Source organism: Candoia aspera, chromosome 3 (assembly GCF_035149785.1).
Source record: "Candoia aspera isolate rCanAsp1 chromosome 3, rCanAsp1.hap2, whole genome shotgun sequence".
NCBI lineage: Eukaryota > Metazoa > Chordata > Lepidosauria > Squamata > Boidae > Candoia > Candoia aspera.
The window spans coordinates 195,455,920-195,470,910 of NC_086155.1; the positions used below are offsets into that span (position 1 = coordinate 195,455,920).

General features: G+C 38.7%; 1 protein-coding gene across 1 annotated transcript in view; it reads right to left on the reverse strand.

Moving 5' to 3' along the window:
* Positions 1-14,991, reverse strand: part of SAMD12 (sterile alpha motif domain containing 12) — a 204,385-nt gene that overhangs the window by 177,171 nt on the left and 12,223 nt on the right. The window contains exon 2 of the mRNA XM_063299616.1: positions 5,454-5,629. Coding sequence (XP_063155686.1) covers positions 5,454-5,629 — 176 coding nt within the window. The remainder of the gene's footprint in view (positions 1-5,453; positions 5,630-14,991) is intronic.

Consider the following 14,991-nt stretch of genomic DNA (forward strand, 5'->3'; position numbering starts at 1 on the left):
CTTATAACTTAATTATATAGGGGGGAAACATTAACAAGCACCCAAAATACTAATGAGCTTCTTAATTCTTTTACAAGTAAAGTAGGCCAGCCTCTAAGGGCAACCTGTCAATAAAGAGGAGATCAAATCACTTATTCTAATTTTTTTTCAAAGCAAGTTTTTTTCTTTGAGATTTGTTAGTTTACCTTTGGCTGAGTTATAATAATAATGAAGCAATTACTTTTTAAAGGGGAAATGTAATTCTAGCTCTAATGCTCAATATAAAAGAAACCCAATTATGCCAACATTTACTCTATAATGAGCACAAAACACCTTTGGGATTTGGAATTTAATTTTTGTGCAGAACTTTCATACTTAAATTACCATAAATAGTACTGTACCCCACTGAGCTATAAGAAATAAAGATATGTATGAACCCATATAAAAATTCTTGGTACTGATTTTTTTTTCTAATTTTTTCTTGAAGGTAACCAAATTATTTAAAGTATTTTCCGGTAAGATAAAAATCTTGTATCTGTATCTAAAAGATGAGCTGATGATTCAAAGTGGGAAATACAAAATGTACCCCTAAACATTATGGTACATTTGCAACAGATAAAAAAGATATTGGGTATGTAGAATAATTAAGAGTTTTGTCAGATATGTCTTTAAGGTATAGCATTTGTTTTCTAAATGTGACATTTAGATAACATTAGGCCAATACAGGATAAGTCTAACCAGATGCAATGTAATATAGAAATAGGTATGAATGTTTCTCCTGACATTGATATAGGGCTTGATACAGTTCTTGTATTTTTTGCAATGTCATTAAAGTGTTAATAACCTTGGTAGACCCCAGATGTCCATTTCTTCCCAAACTTCACCCAAACTCACAAGGTTCTGGTTGTCTCATGAGACTACAGCCTCTATTTTTTTTTAATTTTATTTCTAACCTGTTCTTCCTTCTGGAGGAAATGAAATAAAAACAATCTTAAATAAAATCATTGTAACAAAACCATCAATCCTTAAAGCCAAGACATAAAAAACCCAGGGTTTATGTAAAAGAAAAATAACAATCAGAAAGGCACTCCTGAAATAGATTGTCATCCAACAAATGCCTGGATGAGCAGGCATGTCTTCAACTGTCTAAAAGAAGTCACTGTAAGGGGCACCTGTATTTTCATATTTACATCATGTTTTATTTGTTGGTTTAATTTATTCATGTATTATAGTTATGCTAGTGGCAAGTGCATGCCTCTCAGCAATTTTTAGTAATGACAAACAACACAAACATTTAAATAAAATATCCATGATAGGAACTAAAATGAATAAAATCCTAAAACCATAAACATCATAAAAACAATCAAGTGGGCTCTTCTATCACTCATCACAACTCCTTTGGAGTAATTGAGTTTTCAGGAGTTTCTGGAATGGCAGGGCAGTGGGGGCTTCAAATGGGGGGGCACTCCACAAATAGGTGATGCTACTGAAAAGCAGTACCTACATGCCTTTCCACTCCTCCAGACCTTGCAAAAATGGGGGGGGGGGGAGTAACCAACAGTTTCTCAACTAGATATTAACCAATAGAGAGGACTTAGCTGGCCTTTTGTAGTAGAGGCAGAAACAATGTAACTCCATGGAATGCTGGAGTTCTTAATTTGTCCTGGCTTTAAATTTTAGAAGTGCAAATTCTGTTTTGGGCAGGAGATGTATAATCCCTATGAATGTCATGTTGCTGGTCGATGAACAGCAGCAACTGAGGTTAAAAGAAATGCTGGAAACAACTAACACACTGCATTTTTCCACTCACTACTTTAACAGTGTATCTTCTTAATCCAAAGTTGAGGAATAGACCACAAAGCTAAAGTCAACAGAAAACAGGAATTTTTATTTATTTATTTATTTCTATTTCAAATTTAGTCACCGCCCATCTCACTCAAAGAGCAACTCTGGGCAGTTTACAACAAAGCAAGAATAAATAGTCATTAAAATACAATAAAACAATATTCTTAAATAAAAGGTATAGTCCACGACATACTGTGGATGTTTAAAGGTTCTTAATTTACAGGAGCATCTTCAGGATGTTAACCACCTCCAGGGTTGGATACCCCTCCTCCCACCCCACATGAGATGGCAGAGCCAGGTCTTCATCCCTTTCCCGAAGGCCAGGAGAGTGGGGGCTTGCCTCACCTCTGGGGGAAGAGTGTTCCACAGGGTGGGGGCAAAGGCCCACCTGGGACCCGCCAGTCGACATTCTTTTGGAGACGGGACTGGCAACATGCCTTCTCTGCCTGATCAGGTGGGACAGGTCAGTGTAACGGGGGGGGGGATGGTTGACTGCAATCATCGATTAAAGGGATATTGCCCATTTTCTTGAATATCCTTCTCCAGTCCTCCCCACAGAACTTCTGAATGTGAAAACATGTGCATTTCAGACCATGGAGGAAACAGGAAGAGCTATTTTATAATATTATCACAGAAGTTTTCTCACAGAACCTTTTCCACATTCTTTACAAGTCTAGCCACTGTTCTTGGCCACATGGAAGGAGATGGATGGAGAATGACGGGAAACAAGTTGATAAATGCAGACAGCATTTGTTAACTGACACTTGATATTAGCAAAGGAATCAACTGAGATGTCAGTAAATCAGTGTAAAACATGTTTACGACTCTTAAGTAAAAACCATCTGTGCTCCGTGTCAAGCCAATTACAAGAGGAAAGCAGAGAATAATAATCTTTTGGCATGGTTTTTCCCCAATGACAACCTTCTAATGTTGCTCAGGTGTAATGAATAGCAGCACTAAACTCTTAAAGAAATTTAATTACTGGACTGAAGCATAAGAGTACATTCATCAACCTGTACTGCCTTTTCTCATAAGACCTGTATGTAAAGGAGACACTCTGTCTCTCTCTTAGGGAAAGCAGATTCATAAGAAAGGAAAACTGAAGTAGAAAGCACAATCTATTTTCTCTAGCAGGTCCTATTGCCCTGGCCACACAATGAATTGTGAAAAGCACCTTTGAAGTAGCCTATTGACAGCGAACATCAGATATCTTTTGCAATTGGCAGTCTTCAAGAAGGACTAAGATCCCTTGGCATTACATGGTAGTCACTCTTAAATAAAATTGTTTTTTTTTTAAAGAAAATATCCCATTCTACAAGATTGGCTTTCCATGGCGATATGTTTTCTGCATATCCACATTCAAGCTTCCAGCAGAATGAAAGACAAGGAATGATGCTCACAGGAGGTTCAGTTAGTGCCAGGAACAAAGAAAGTAGACTTAGATTAGATAGGATTACTTGCCTACCCAGCTGCAGTTGGGTTCACTTGGTTTGCTAAACTATAATTTGAATCATTCAATTTGGGCTTAATAAGCTGCCTGAACCCAGATGCTGTGATTTGTTAGCCTTGGTTTATCACAGGGCTATTCAGTCCTTCAGATTCAAAGAGAAAAGGTGTTTTGAAGCACATGAGGATGGACACTTAACACCTGCAAAGCAGCTATGCCTTGTCCTGAGATCATTCAGCTGATCTCTGAAGCCACAACAGGGACCCAGGAAAAGAAACATTTTGTTTAAGGAGCTGCCAACAAGGGCTACATGGGCAGCCCTGTGTGTTCCAAAGCCTATTTTGCCTTTGAATCTGAAGCACCGCACAATCATTCTTTACAGATTAGATGCAGGAGTTACAGGCTCCTACCAATTTTCTGCAGCCCCAGAGCATTCATGAAAATGAACAAAGCTAATATAGTCATTTTTTGTTTGTTTGTTGAGCTTGGTTAGGGGGCATGGAATGAGGGGAATTAAAAAATGAAATCGGTGCTTTTCATCCCATTTAACCCCCACCCCTCCATGTGGGTCCCACCCCCATAGGAGGTACCTTGGACTATGAGCCAGATGATAGATCTTTTTGGTAGCAGCACCTATACTCTGGAAGTATTGGGTTGATTTGTCCTGGTGGCTGGGGCTAAATGGAAAATTGATGCCAAAAGCGACCTTGAAGCACTCGTTTTTTTTCCCCCACACAACTCCCATCCCAGTTCAGACCAAAGGTTTTGTCCCTACACATCAGATGATGATATGGCATCCGTGGCCCCATTCCTTGGTTCTAAGGGACCAAAGTGTAAGAAACCTGTGGACTTATGGCTTGGTGTTTTGTGCAAACATAGACTCTTGCAGTCTGTTCAGTTGACTGTGATTAAAGAAGACATATGACAAGTGTCATGTGCCAACCCAACTGCTTCATTTGGCAGCCAATTTCCAAGACCTCACTGCCCAGAGTTCCCTTTGGTAGATGGGCAGCTATATAAGTTTGTTTAGTATATAACAATTACTTTGATGTGAGTTGTAGTGGTTCTTTTTCAATGTTATACCCAACTTTGGATGAAAAAGCTAAAAAAAACCTCTGTTTGTAATATTGCCATCCTAAAAACATTGATAAGACTTTTTTTCTTTCTCTTTTTTTATTCTCAATATTCTAAGCTATTTAAATAATAGGATGGAAATAATTTTTAAACATATTATACAAACACCATGTATGGAAACAATGCAATGCACTAAGATTTATGGCAACATAATAAAAAGTAAAAGAATGATGGACAACATATTCCAGAAAACAGACTCAAGGTGGTTTTGTGATTTCAGATCTCCTAAGCTTGAGTTGGACCAACGATCTGCTTTGTACACAGAATTTTTTTTAAAAATAAATTAATTGGGATTGAGTCAGAGAAAAAAATTGTTTAATAAAAAACTCAGGCAATGTCTCTTTCCCCCAGGCTTCCATTCCCTGTGCTTTTTACTATTTTTGACTGGAGAAGATGAGGATTGAACCTGGGACTTTGGGGATTTAAAGCACATTCACTTCAGTGACATGGTCATTTGGCCACTGAACAGATCTAACCAACTTGTCTCCAGAACTCTAAGCAACCAGGCTTTTCTTCCTAGAGACCACCAGAACTGAACATGGAAGGTGTGCACTCATCACGAGACTTGGGCCAACTTCTTGAACACTGGTTATTACCTATAAACCTCTTTGGGGTATGGTATTGAGATATCTCAGGAACTGCCTAGCCAAATGTGATTCTTCTTGACCAGTCCAATCATCTAGAGGGGACCTGCTTGAAGGTCCCACCCCCACAGGAGGTACCTTGGACCATGAGCCAGATGGTAGATCTTTTTGGTAGTAGCACCCATACTCTGGAATATGCTTTTCCTTTCAGCCCTAACCCTTTGTACATTTTGCAAGGCTTTGAAAACCATTCTGTTCAAGAATACCTCTGACTTGGGATGACTGTGGGTGACCATCCATTATTGTGATTACATATTGTTGGTTTCAACCTTGTTTGGGTCTGTTTTTTCATTTCCCTCTTGTACTGTATACAGCCCAAAGTCTGAATGATTGGAGCAGTTTACAAATATTCAGAAAAAAAGGAAAAGGGTAAAGAAAGAGACAGGGTAGCCTGGCATACCTACCTTGGATGCTTCTGATTCCAGGGGCTGCCTTTGGAGTGCTCCTTTCAACTCAGGCAACTTAGAGTTTTCCTTCTTAAGTGAGGATGATTCCACTCTCTCACCTTCGAGTTGCAAGCTAATTCCTTCAGTACACACAGAGAGATCGATACCATTTGGACTGAGGCTGCAGTGGATAGCTGGGAAAAGGAATTAGAGTGAGTTCTGAAGACAGGAAAGAGGAGAGGAAAGGCTGATTTTAGATGGTGCGCCATGTTCTATCACCCACCCCTCCATCATCTCACAAGGGAATGGCACTCTGATGTGTGGGTTGAAATGGTTGGGGTATCCAAGCAGGAGCTAGCTGAGTTTGTAACTTTATGGGGCAGAATGGTTGTACCCCACGGTTGCACGATTTTTATCAAGGATACTCTGGATTTGGTGTAGCATGTCAAGGAGTCTATTACTAAGGCAAAGCCCATTTTGAACGGTTCTAGCAATTTAAAAGGTGAAATGAGTGAAAAAAGCACAAAAATATAAAGTGATCTAAATTTAGGGACCTATCTATTCTAGAAGACTCTGGGGAGCCACAAAAGGAATGTTGCCCCCCCTCCCCTTTTTGTTCCTGTGCCCTTTAACCAGAAGAGGGCATAGACTGACTACACTAGCACGGTTCCTGCTACTGTTATTATCTTTCATATAAGAATCCGTTATAGATCACTCAAGAAATTTCCCTCTGCCTCAAATCAATGCATCAGGAAAATCATAATTCATCTCCTACTGAAAGGAAACACACGCACATACAAATGTTTCTCCTGCATCCTGATCTTGTTTTGTGGCTGAAATAGAGTGAGGGGTACCTTACCTGATAATCTCTTGATGTTTTGGGTTACATCTCGCATATTGCTCCAGTCAAGGAGCAATATTCAGGGACTGTGGAGATTGTGGTTCAAAATACCTGAAGGGCCTTTAGTTGCCTATCCCAAGAATACAATTTACTTGCCATCTTCCTAGGAACCCCAATTACTTTGGAGATTACATTGCTGCCAACTTCAAGTCAGTGCATTTCTGAGTGGCAGGGAAGAAGGGAATTATTTTATCCATGGCTAACCAAGCGAAGATTCCAAACACTGGCATCTCATTGAAACCAGGCAGAGAAAGTTACTGAGGCTGAGAAACAAAAGAAGGTATTTCAAAACATGTCTAATAAAGAAGAGATGGATGATCCAGTGCCAGCTTTATCTGGGAAAATGGCATTAGCCCTTTAGTTTTGCATGCAGGGAAAAAGAGATTCAAACAATTCTGGGTATCACCTTAATGAATTTGCTCATGAATGTGGGTGGCTTTTCCCCCAAGAGCTGGGATAGGGTGAGATCGATGAGAGTTTTTATGGTGGACTGCTTCTTAAAGTTTATTCTGGTGCCAGGTTTTTTATTATTTTTGGTTTTAATAGATATATGCATATATTAATTGTATAATGATGCTGTTTTAACTGTTGGTTCGGAGCCACCCAGTATTCGGTATATGATGGGCAGCTATATAAATAATAAAGGTGGGATAAAAATTAAATAAATAAATAAATATAGATGTTATTAATAAATAAGGTATCCCCTTAACATTCTGATTAGCAAGCTAGCTAAGTATAACAATTAACTAGAAATATAATTAGCTCAAAAATCATGCTCAAATCAAACTGGACTGAGGTATTGAATGCAATGCCTTGAGGGTTACTTCTAGCCCTTGTATTCTTCAGTATTTGTATTAATGATGTGGTCTAAGAGATGGATAGAATGCTCACTGAATCTGCAGATGACACAAAATTGAGTATGATGGCTAATACCCTAGAAGACAGCAATAAAATTCTCTTGAACTTCAGGGTATATTATATTGCAAAGCAGATTTGGTGAAAGCATTGTCACAGCTTTGCACAACTCATATGTATCAAACTGTACTAAATAATTATGTTATTCTAATTGGCAGTATACCAAAGTGAAAGTACAATTTGTTCAGCTACATAAAATAATATTTCTTATTCGAGCACTGTTTTAAGAGTACAATAGATCCATCTTCACACTGTTGTCTTCAGACTGGAAAAAGAGAACTGAACTTAAATAGAATTCTGCTGTTGGACCCTGCATAATTTCATATGGCAGCGTCTAAATGATTTATGTCAAGAAATACATCCATTTATAATCCGTGCTATCAACCCAATAAATGTTTCAAAGATGAAGAAACAGTTGGGATGGAAAAATAGTGGACACATTCTCACATATACAGACATACACTGTATATCCTACAACAGCTTTGCCAATCTGGTATCCTAGAGTCCAGATCCGTTGAACTGTAAATCACATAATTCCCAGGTAGGCTCATATATGAAAAAAAGAAAGTTCTTGAATACTTCTAACACTTCCCACTTAGACAGCTCCATCCTTTATTTCTAAAAACTATTTCTGAAAACATCTTTTTTCCTGCCTATAGAGGCATAAAGAGCAAAAGTTCATTTTTAGTTTCACTGTCCTTTACATAAGTGAAAACAACTTTGTGTACACACTGACAAACTTCTAATATATTGGTGAATAATTAAAAATCTGGAAGCTGATAGGAAAGACCATTTAACTATATAAAGGGTAATGCTAGATGAGTAAATAACTTCCAGAGCAACCATGTTAAGACAGAGGAGGAAGCATGTCTAAGCTTTGATTTTATATCCTTTTTATGCTTTTCAATGCTTGCATGATCCTTTTCCACCATCCAGAGTCCACTGGAGTTAGGCAGCTAATACATTCTAAATAAATAAATGAAGCATTCACTGTTTTTATGAAGTTTACCACAAATACAGAGTAAAATAAAGTTTCTCTTTTCATTTATTGATCCTACTAAATTCAGGATAAGATGGACTCTTCCTGAGATGGAGGATTTATTTGGGTGATTTACTCACCAAACCTCGAGAAATCAATACTAAAGACATTTGGATAGGATTTAAATTTGCTGGAAAATGTGAAACCTGCACCAAAGCCTCACATTAAAACAAAATGGTGCAACTGTAAAATAAGCCCAAAACACATACGTTGATGTTCCTCTATAATATTACACTTCCAGCATACCAAAATTAGACCTAACCTTCACTAAATATCTTCTGGAGTCCAGTAAGCATGAAAAGGAATAGCTTATTCAATTAAGTTCATCTTAAAATTATAGGATACAGTTTAACATATTTTAAAACTCGAACCGTTGAATTGTTGAAATATGATATTCCAATTATCAGCAACATTCAGGTATCCAAGGGCATCTTCAGGAGAGGGTAGTTGAGATCACATGCATATCATATGTAATTGATATGCAAATGATGTGAATTATATAACTCCAGAATGTCAATTTCTTGTGAAAATTTAAATTGAATTTAAATTTCCGTTCTCCTTCACTTTCAGCCTTTAAGCTGGGAAAAACAACTCAGTTATAGCTAAAACAGGAACCAAGTGTCTGCCATGCTATCAAAGGGGTCAAATCCTATCAGTTCCCATAATAATTTTTTTAGATAAATCCCTCACTTAAATTCTGTAAGGAAATAGAGGTCAAGCTGTCAGCCCCAATCTCCTATGGAAGTTACAATTTAGATTTTAAAAAACTTTAGGATTCTGCCTATCCCTTAAAAACTCTGAAAGTATTTCATCCCTGCCACTCTACCATGACGGCCATTTTATGAGCAGGCAATCCCTTTGTAACAGCCATTTTGTGAGTGCCCACATCTCATGCTCTCAAAATTCTAGATGTAATCACCAAATCATTTGCCTGCCCCATCTCACATATTCTCCACTTTCTTATTCAACAATTGAAGCAGAATATATGAATTCACTCTATTTATTTCATCCTACTGCTCGAGACTGTCTAGTTCTTTCTGAATCTTCTTTCTAAATTACTAGCCATCCCTCCTAGCATCATGTCATTGGCAAACTTTGTAAGCAGTTCCACATTCAAGGTTGATAAAAAATATGGAACAGCACAGGGTCCAGGATGAAGCTCTATGGCACTCCATTACTTCCCTCTCAGCTGAAGTGGAGCCATTATGGAGCAATCTTGCCTTCATTCAGCCAATTGTGAGTACACCTAGAATAATCTAGCCTGCATTTTACTATTTTATTAAGGAGGATACCATGAGACACTGCTGAGTCTAAGTCACTTCTTCAACCGTTTCTGCCTGTTGGTGAAGATTAGGTGTACTATAGCAGACCCCTGAATTCTATCTTCTACCGTCCAATTAATGACATTGTCAGCAAGAGAGGACAAGAATTTGTTGGGCCTCTAACTCTTCGCAGAGTTAAATTCCCACCAGATATCTGTACAATTGAAATCCCCCACTATTGGATGCCTCTTTTAAAAGACTGGTCGTCTAAGTGAGAAAGATCTTATGTGTGTCTTCTGCCTGGCCAGGCAATCTAAAATAAGACTGAGGAACAAAAGCCAGGGCAGAATCACTGATACCATTTCAAAGCACCAAAGGTCATATTCTTTGTGAAACTTAGTCTCATATACCTTGTCCGCTTTCATCCTTAAATCTTCTAGTGATAGTTTCCTCTTCTTCCAGTATGATGCTTAAGGAGATACTGCCAACATCTCCTCTTTAATCATGAATAGAGTACTTGTTTAGCTAGTGAAAAGGTGAAAGGTCCCCTGTGCTAGCACCGAGTCATGTCTGGCCCTCTGGGGGAATGCTGCTTTCGCGATGCTTTCTTGGCAGACTTGGTGGTTTGCCATTGCCTTCCCCAGTCATCACCTTCCCCAGAAAGCTGGGTACTCATTTTACCGAACTCAGAAGGATGGAAGGCTGAGTCGACCTGAGCAGGCTACCCAGGAACTCGGGTTGTGGGAAGAGTTTCAGTTGCAATACTGCCGCCTACCACTCTGCGCCACACGAGGTTCATTATCTGTTTAGCTAGCAGAACAATGAATTCAACACAACACAAACCCACTCCACCAGAACTGATCACATTGTTCAAAGAACACTGGTGTTCCATCAACATAAGAAAACTGCTTTACACAGAAGCAATGGTGCTATCCTGTGGTCTTCAGAGAACTAGAAGATTTTTCTAATTCAATCTTTAAAATAGCTTACGCCCAGGACCACAACTAGGGTCTGTGTCACCTGGGGCAAACCTGGATTCCACGTCCATTTTGGCGCCCCCCCCCGGGCTTATTTTGCCCCCCCCCCAGTGCGGCACCTGGGGCACATGCCCCGCTTGTCCCCCCCAGTTGCGGCCCTGCTTACACCAAATTATTTCAGTTTTTAACTCTTTTAACTCCCCCTATCCTACTCTTCCATTATATTTTTATTTTTACTGATTACTGTGTTCTGCTGTATTCTAGTATTACCATATTAGGTTAGTTCTGCAGGCCATCCAGAAAGCATGTGTTACAGGGCAAGATATGACTGCTATAAAGAAACAGTGTGGGCACATTCACAAAAATCATCAGAGGAAATCCCGGCATCTTACTTCATGGAAAACCAAAAAACAACTCCAAAGAGCATGCACCGACTGTTCCTTAGACAGAGTCAATTAGAACATGCAACACTACTTCTCTTCTTCCCCAGAATGTTCATTACTTCAACATTCTGGCTACCTTCACCCACCATTTTAAACACATTTTGCATTTTCTGATTTTTAGATTATTATCCCTTTACAGCAGACTATAAGCCCTAAGCCATGCATTTTATATCTGGAGCAACGTCTCTCTGACCAAACTTACCCAGGGCCCCCAGATGATCACTTGAATCCCGGAGGAGAAGCCCCCCCACCCCCCAAAAATAGATTCCAAACCAAAACAAACTGTAGATGAACAGATGGATTTGCAATAGCCGCAGGTGACATTAAATTCCTCTATTACCAAAAAATCACTAGCCAAGCAATTCACCATTTCTCCAGAGAGGCAAAGGTTTGTATCGTAATTTAAATCGAGTCAGCGTGTTTGTCACATCACTAATTTAAAAAAATGAAACAAATGATCTTTCCAGTTATATCCTGGATTTATAACTGAAATTCTGGTGGGATTTGGGAAAAAATGCAGGGGAAAAATAAGTAAGTTTAAATCCATGTGAGTCAGGTTTGAACCTGCCTAATCCAAAGTGGAGCTGAAGTTCTGCATTTAAACTAATTCAGTCATGTTGAAATAAATCAATCTAGATCAATTCTAATCCAAATAATTCCTTTTAAATTAAATGTGACCTACTGTATTTGTCCAAGAGTTTTGGAAAATTGCTTCCCCAAGGAGCAACAGAATTCATTTGACTGATTGATTGATCAATTAATTTAGCTGGAAATTATCCCCTGAAAATCCAGAGGAATAATTCATAATTCCAGAGTTGAAAATTTGGAAATAAGGGTTACCAAGGAAGAGCAATATCCAGAATGTTTCCTGATGTTCTTCTCTGAACAGCGAATAGTTTAGTTATTCAAACTCTAAGCCAGCTGTCCCTTGGCCACACCGACTGGGAATGACAGAAGTTGTTGCCCACATGTTTTTATCTGTACTGAAGAAAGTCGGAAGTCACTCTTTTTTCTAGGCTTTTTTATTTTTCTTTTGTTTCTTCTTTCTTCAATCTCTTTCTATCTTTCTATATTTTACATGTATTTTGAAATTTAATAAAGTTTCCTTAAAAAAAAAGAAGTTGCTGCCCACCATATCAGGAGATCGCTAGATTGGGTAATGTGTCAAAAAGATACTGATAAACTAGAGCAAGTCCAAGATGGTGAAAGGACTAGAAACCACATCCTATGAGGAATGGTTAAAAGACCTAGGTATGTTTTGCTTGTAGAAGAGAAAACTGAGAGGAGACATGATAGCTGTCTTTAAATATCTGAAAGGCAGTCACATGGTAGAGGGTTCAGATTTATTCTCACTTGCATCAGAGGGTAAGACTAGAACTAATGGAGTAAAACTTCAAGGATGTACAGTAGGTAGGATCTAGACATTAGGAAGACCTTCTTGACTGTAGAAGTTGTCAATCAATGGAATAGGTAACCACATGGAGTGTTTTCCTCCCCTTCACTGGAAGTTTTCAAAGACCGAAAAATGATCTATCGGGGATGGTGTAGTGAATCCTGCAGTGTGCAGGTGGTTGATGACCTCTTAGGTCACTTCCAAATCTACAATTCTAAAATTCTATACTTAAACGAAGACTGCATCCAGTTGGAAAGCTAGCACTATCTCAGCCCCTGCTATTCAATTATACACAGTGGATTGCGATAAACCTGGGATGACAATCTTTTCAAGATCCAGGTACCACCGCTTGGTTTCAGAAGATGGCCCAGGTGGCTGTTGTTAGAAAAATAAATGAAGCGTTGCTAAATCATAAAATCTTATGCAATAAAACCTTGCATGATTTTTTGTTTAATGGGCAAAATTTTAGTTATTTTTAAAATCCTTTAATTCTGACTCAGTTTTGGGTATCGGCCTACATTTCAAGTACAGTAGGATAGGTCAGGAAAGGTAAATTTATCTGAATTACACAATGATATGATTCTTTCTGATTTGAACAACATTATGGTAAAAAAACGAAGTGTTCTTCAGGAGAAAGGAAGGGAAGGGAAGGGAAGGGAAGGGAAGGGAAGGGAAGGGAAGGGAAGGGAAAAGGGAAATCTTATATGAAAATAAAGATATTGGAAGAGGATTTTTTTTAAAAAAAAATTCTAAGAGGCACCATAACATTATTTAAGATACTGGGTGAACATATTCACATTATTTTTAAGAAAAAACAAAACTGAGACCACATTTACCTGCTAATCAGAGCACTCCTTAAATAATTAAACTATTGATTTAAAGGGACCACGTTGAAGTAATTGTTGAGGATTAGCAAGTAGTAACAAGGTCATTAAGTTAATATGTCACCCAACATATTTAAATCATACTGCAAGAAAAAGACAGGCCAGTAATACTAAGAATTATTCAGTCCAACAGTAACTGTGCTAATTTTCTTCTCTCTTCCCACACGAAGTAGATATTATGCCATTTAAGAAAATGCAGGACAATGCTCTGATTAAAATGCCCCTTCCAAAAGAGGGTGAGTGAATTCACAAAGGAATTTACATGTAAGTGACATGGGGACACGTGCCACGCCACCACCTTCAACTACCCTGGATATGCTCACTTCCTTCCATTTTCCAACCTTTCAATATACCGCATTAAGTATCTGAAAGCAAATCTAAGCTTCGCCTGAGGAGTAAGATGAAAGCCGGTGGGCTTTTCTTATATAAGGAAAGTGGGTTATGCATCCTTTAAACCATAGGAGTACAACTCTGCTTCACTGCTCCGTGACTGTGCCTTAATTACTGGAGCCCAAAGGAAATAAATGGGAAGCAGGAGAGAGCAGGAAACACAGAGACACATGCAGGCAGCCTCCTCTGTGAATTGATTAATTCAGGGGAGGGAGAAATAGTGCATTTTACTTTCTATTTCTTGGGGCAAATCATTTGTGAATGGCTGTGTATCGGAAGTTGCAAGTCTTATGAATACCAGGACACCTACACGTACATAGCCTGTTAACTGAAGAAAAATAAGTTTGGTCTATACTTCGTTAAGTCCATTTGGCATAGTGGATAAAGGTGCTGGATTAGGAGTGGGGGGATTGTAAATTCTAATCCTTCCTTAAAAGCTAGTTGGGTGATTTGGGGCCAACAATGATGAGCATGAATCAAGTATGGAAAAGCAATGACGTCAGCCTGCAACTAAATGCAGATTAGTCTGCACTATCGTGTTTCCTATAGCTATTACAGTTGTGAAAGTCGGACCATGAAAAAACTAGACAGGAGGAAAATTGACTCATTTGAGCTGTGGTGTTGGAGAAGGGTCCTGCACATTCCTTGGTCAGCAAAGGTGACACATAAGCAAGCATTGGAGCATATAAAACCAGACATATCGCTGGTGGGCAAAATCACAGAACTCCACCTTACTTATTTTGGCCATGTCATGTGATCGAACTCACTGGAAAAGGCAGTTATGCTCAGAATGGTCAGCAGTAAAAGGAAACAAGGCTGCCGAAAAACACAGTGGCTAGACACCATCGAAGTCGACATCAGCCTGAGCACTGAACAATGAAAAGAAACTATGCACAATTGGAAAAAGTGGAGAGAGCTGGTCTATAGAATCCTTGAGAATCAGACATGATTGAACAGATAGCAACATCATCATCACTTTCTCTCTGCCCTAGGAAGAAGGTCCTGGCAAACCACTTCCAAAATGTTGCCAAGGAAACTTCAAGGACCTCTCCATGTAGTCATCAGGAGTCAAGATTGACTTGAAACATAACATAATGTAACGTAACGTAACTTAACACTGTTTCCGAAAGGAACTATGAATAAGCATTCTGCACCATGATGTTTGCACATCAATGCCAAACCTCCCATACTACTTTTTCTTTCCAGTTTAGGAATTCATGGTTTTGCCAAACTGTCCTATTTCTTGAAAATGCTTAGAAGTCAAACTGTGGTGTCTTTCAATTTCCTAAATGTCAACTATTATATCAGAAAGGCCTTTATATTTCCCATCTTAGCAAAGCTCAACAAAACTA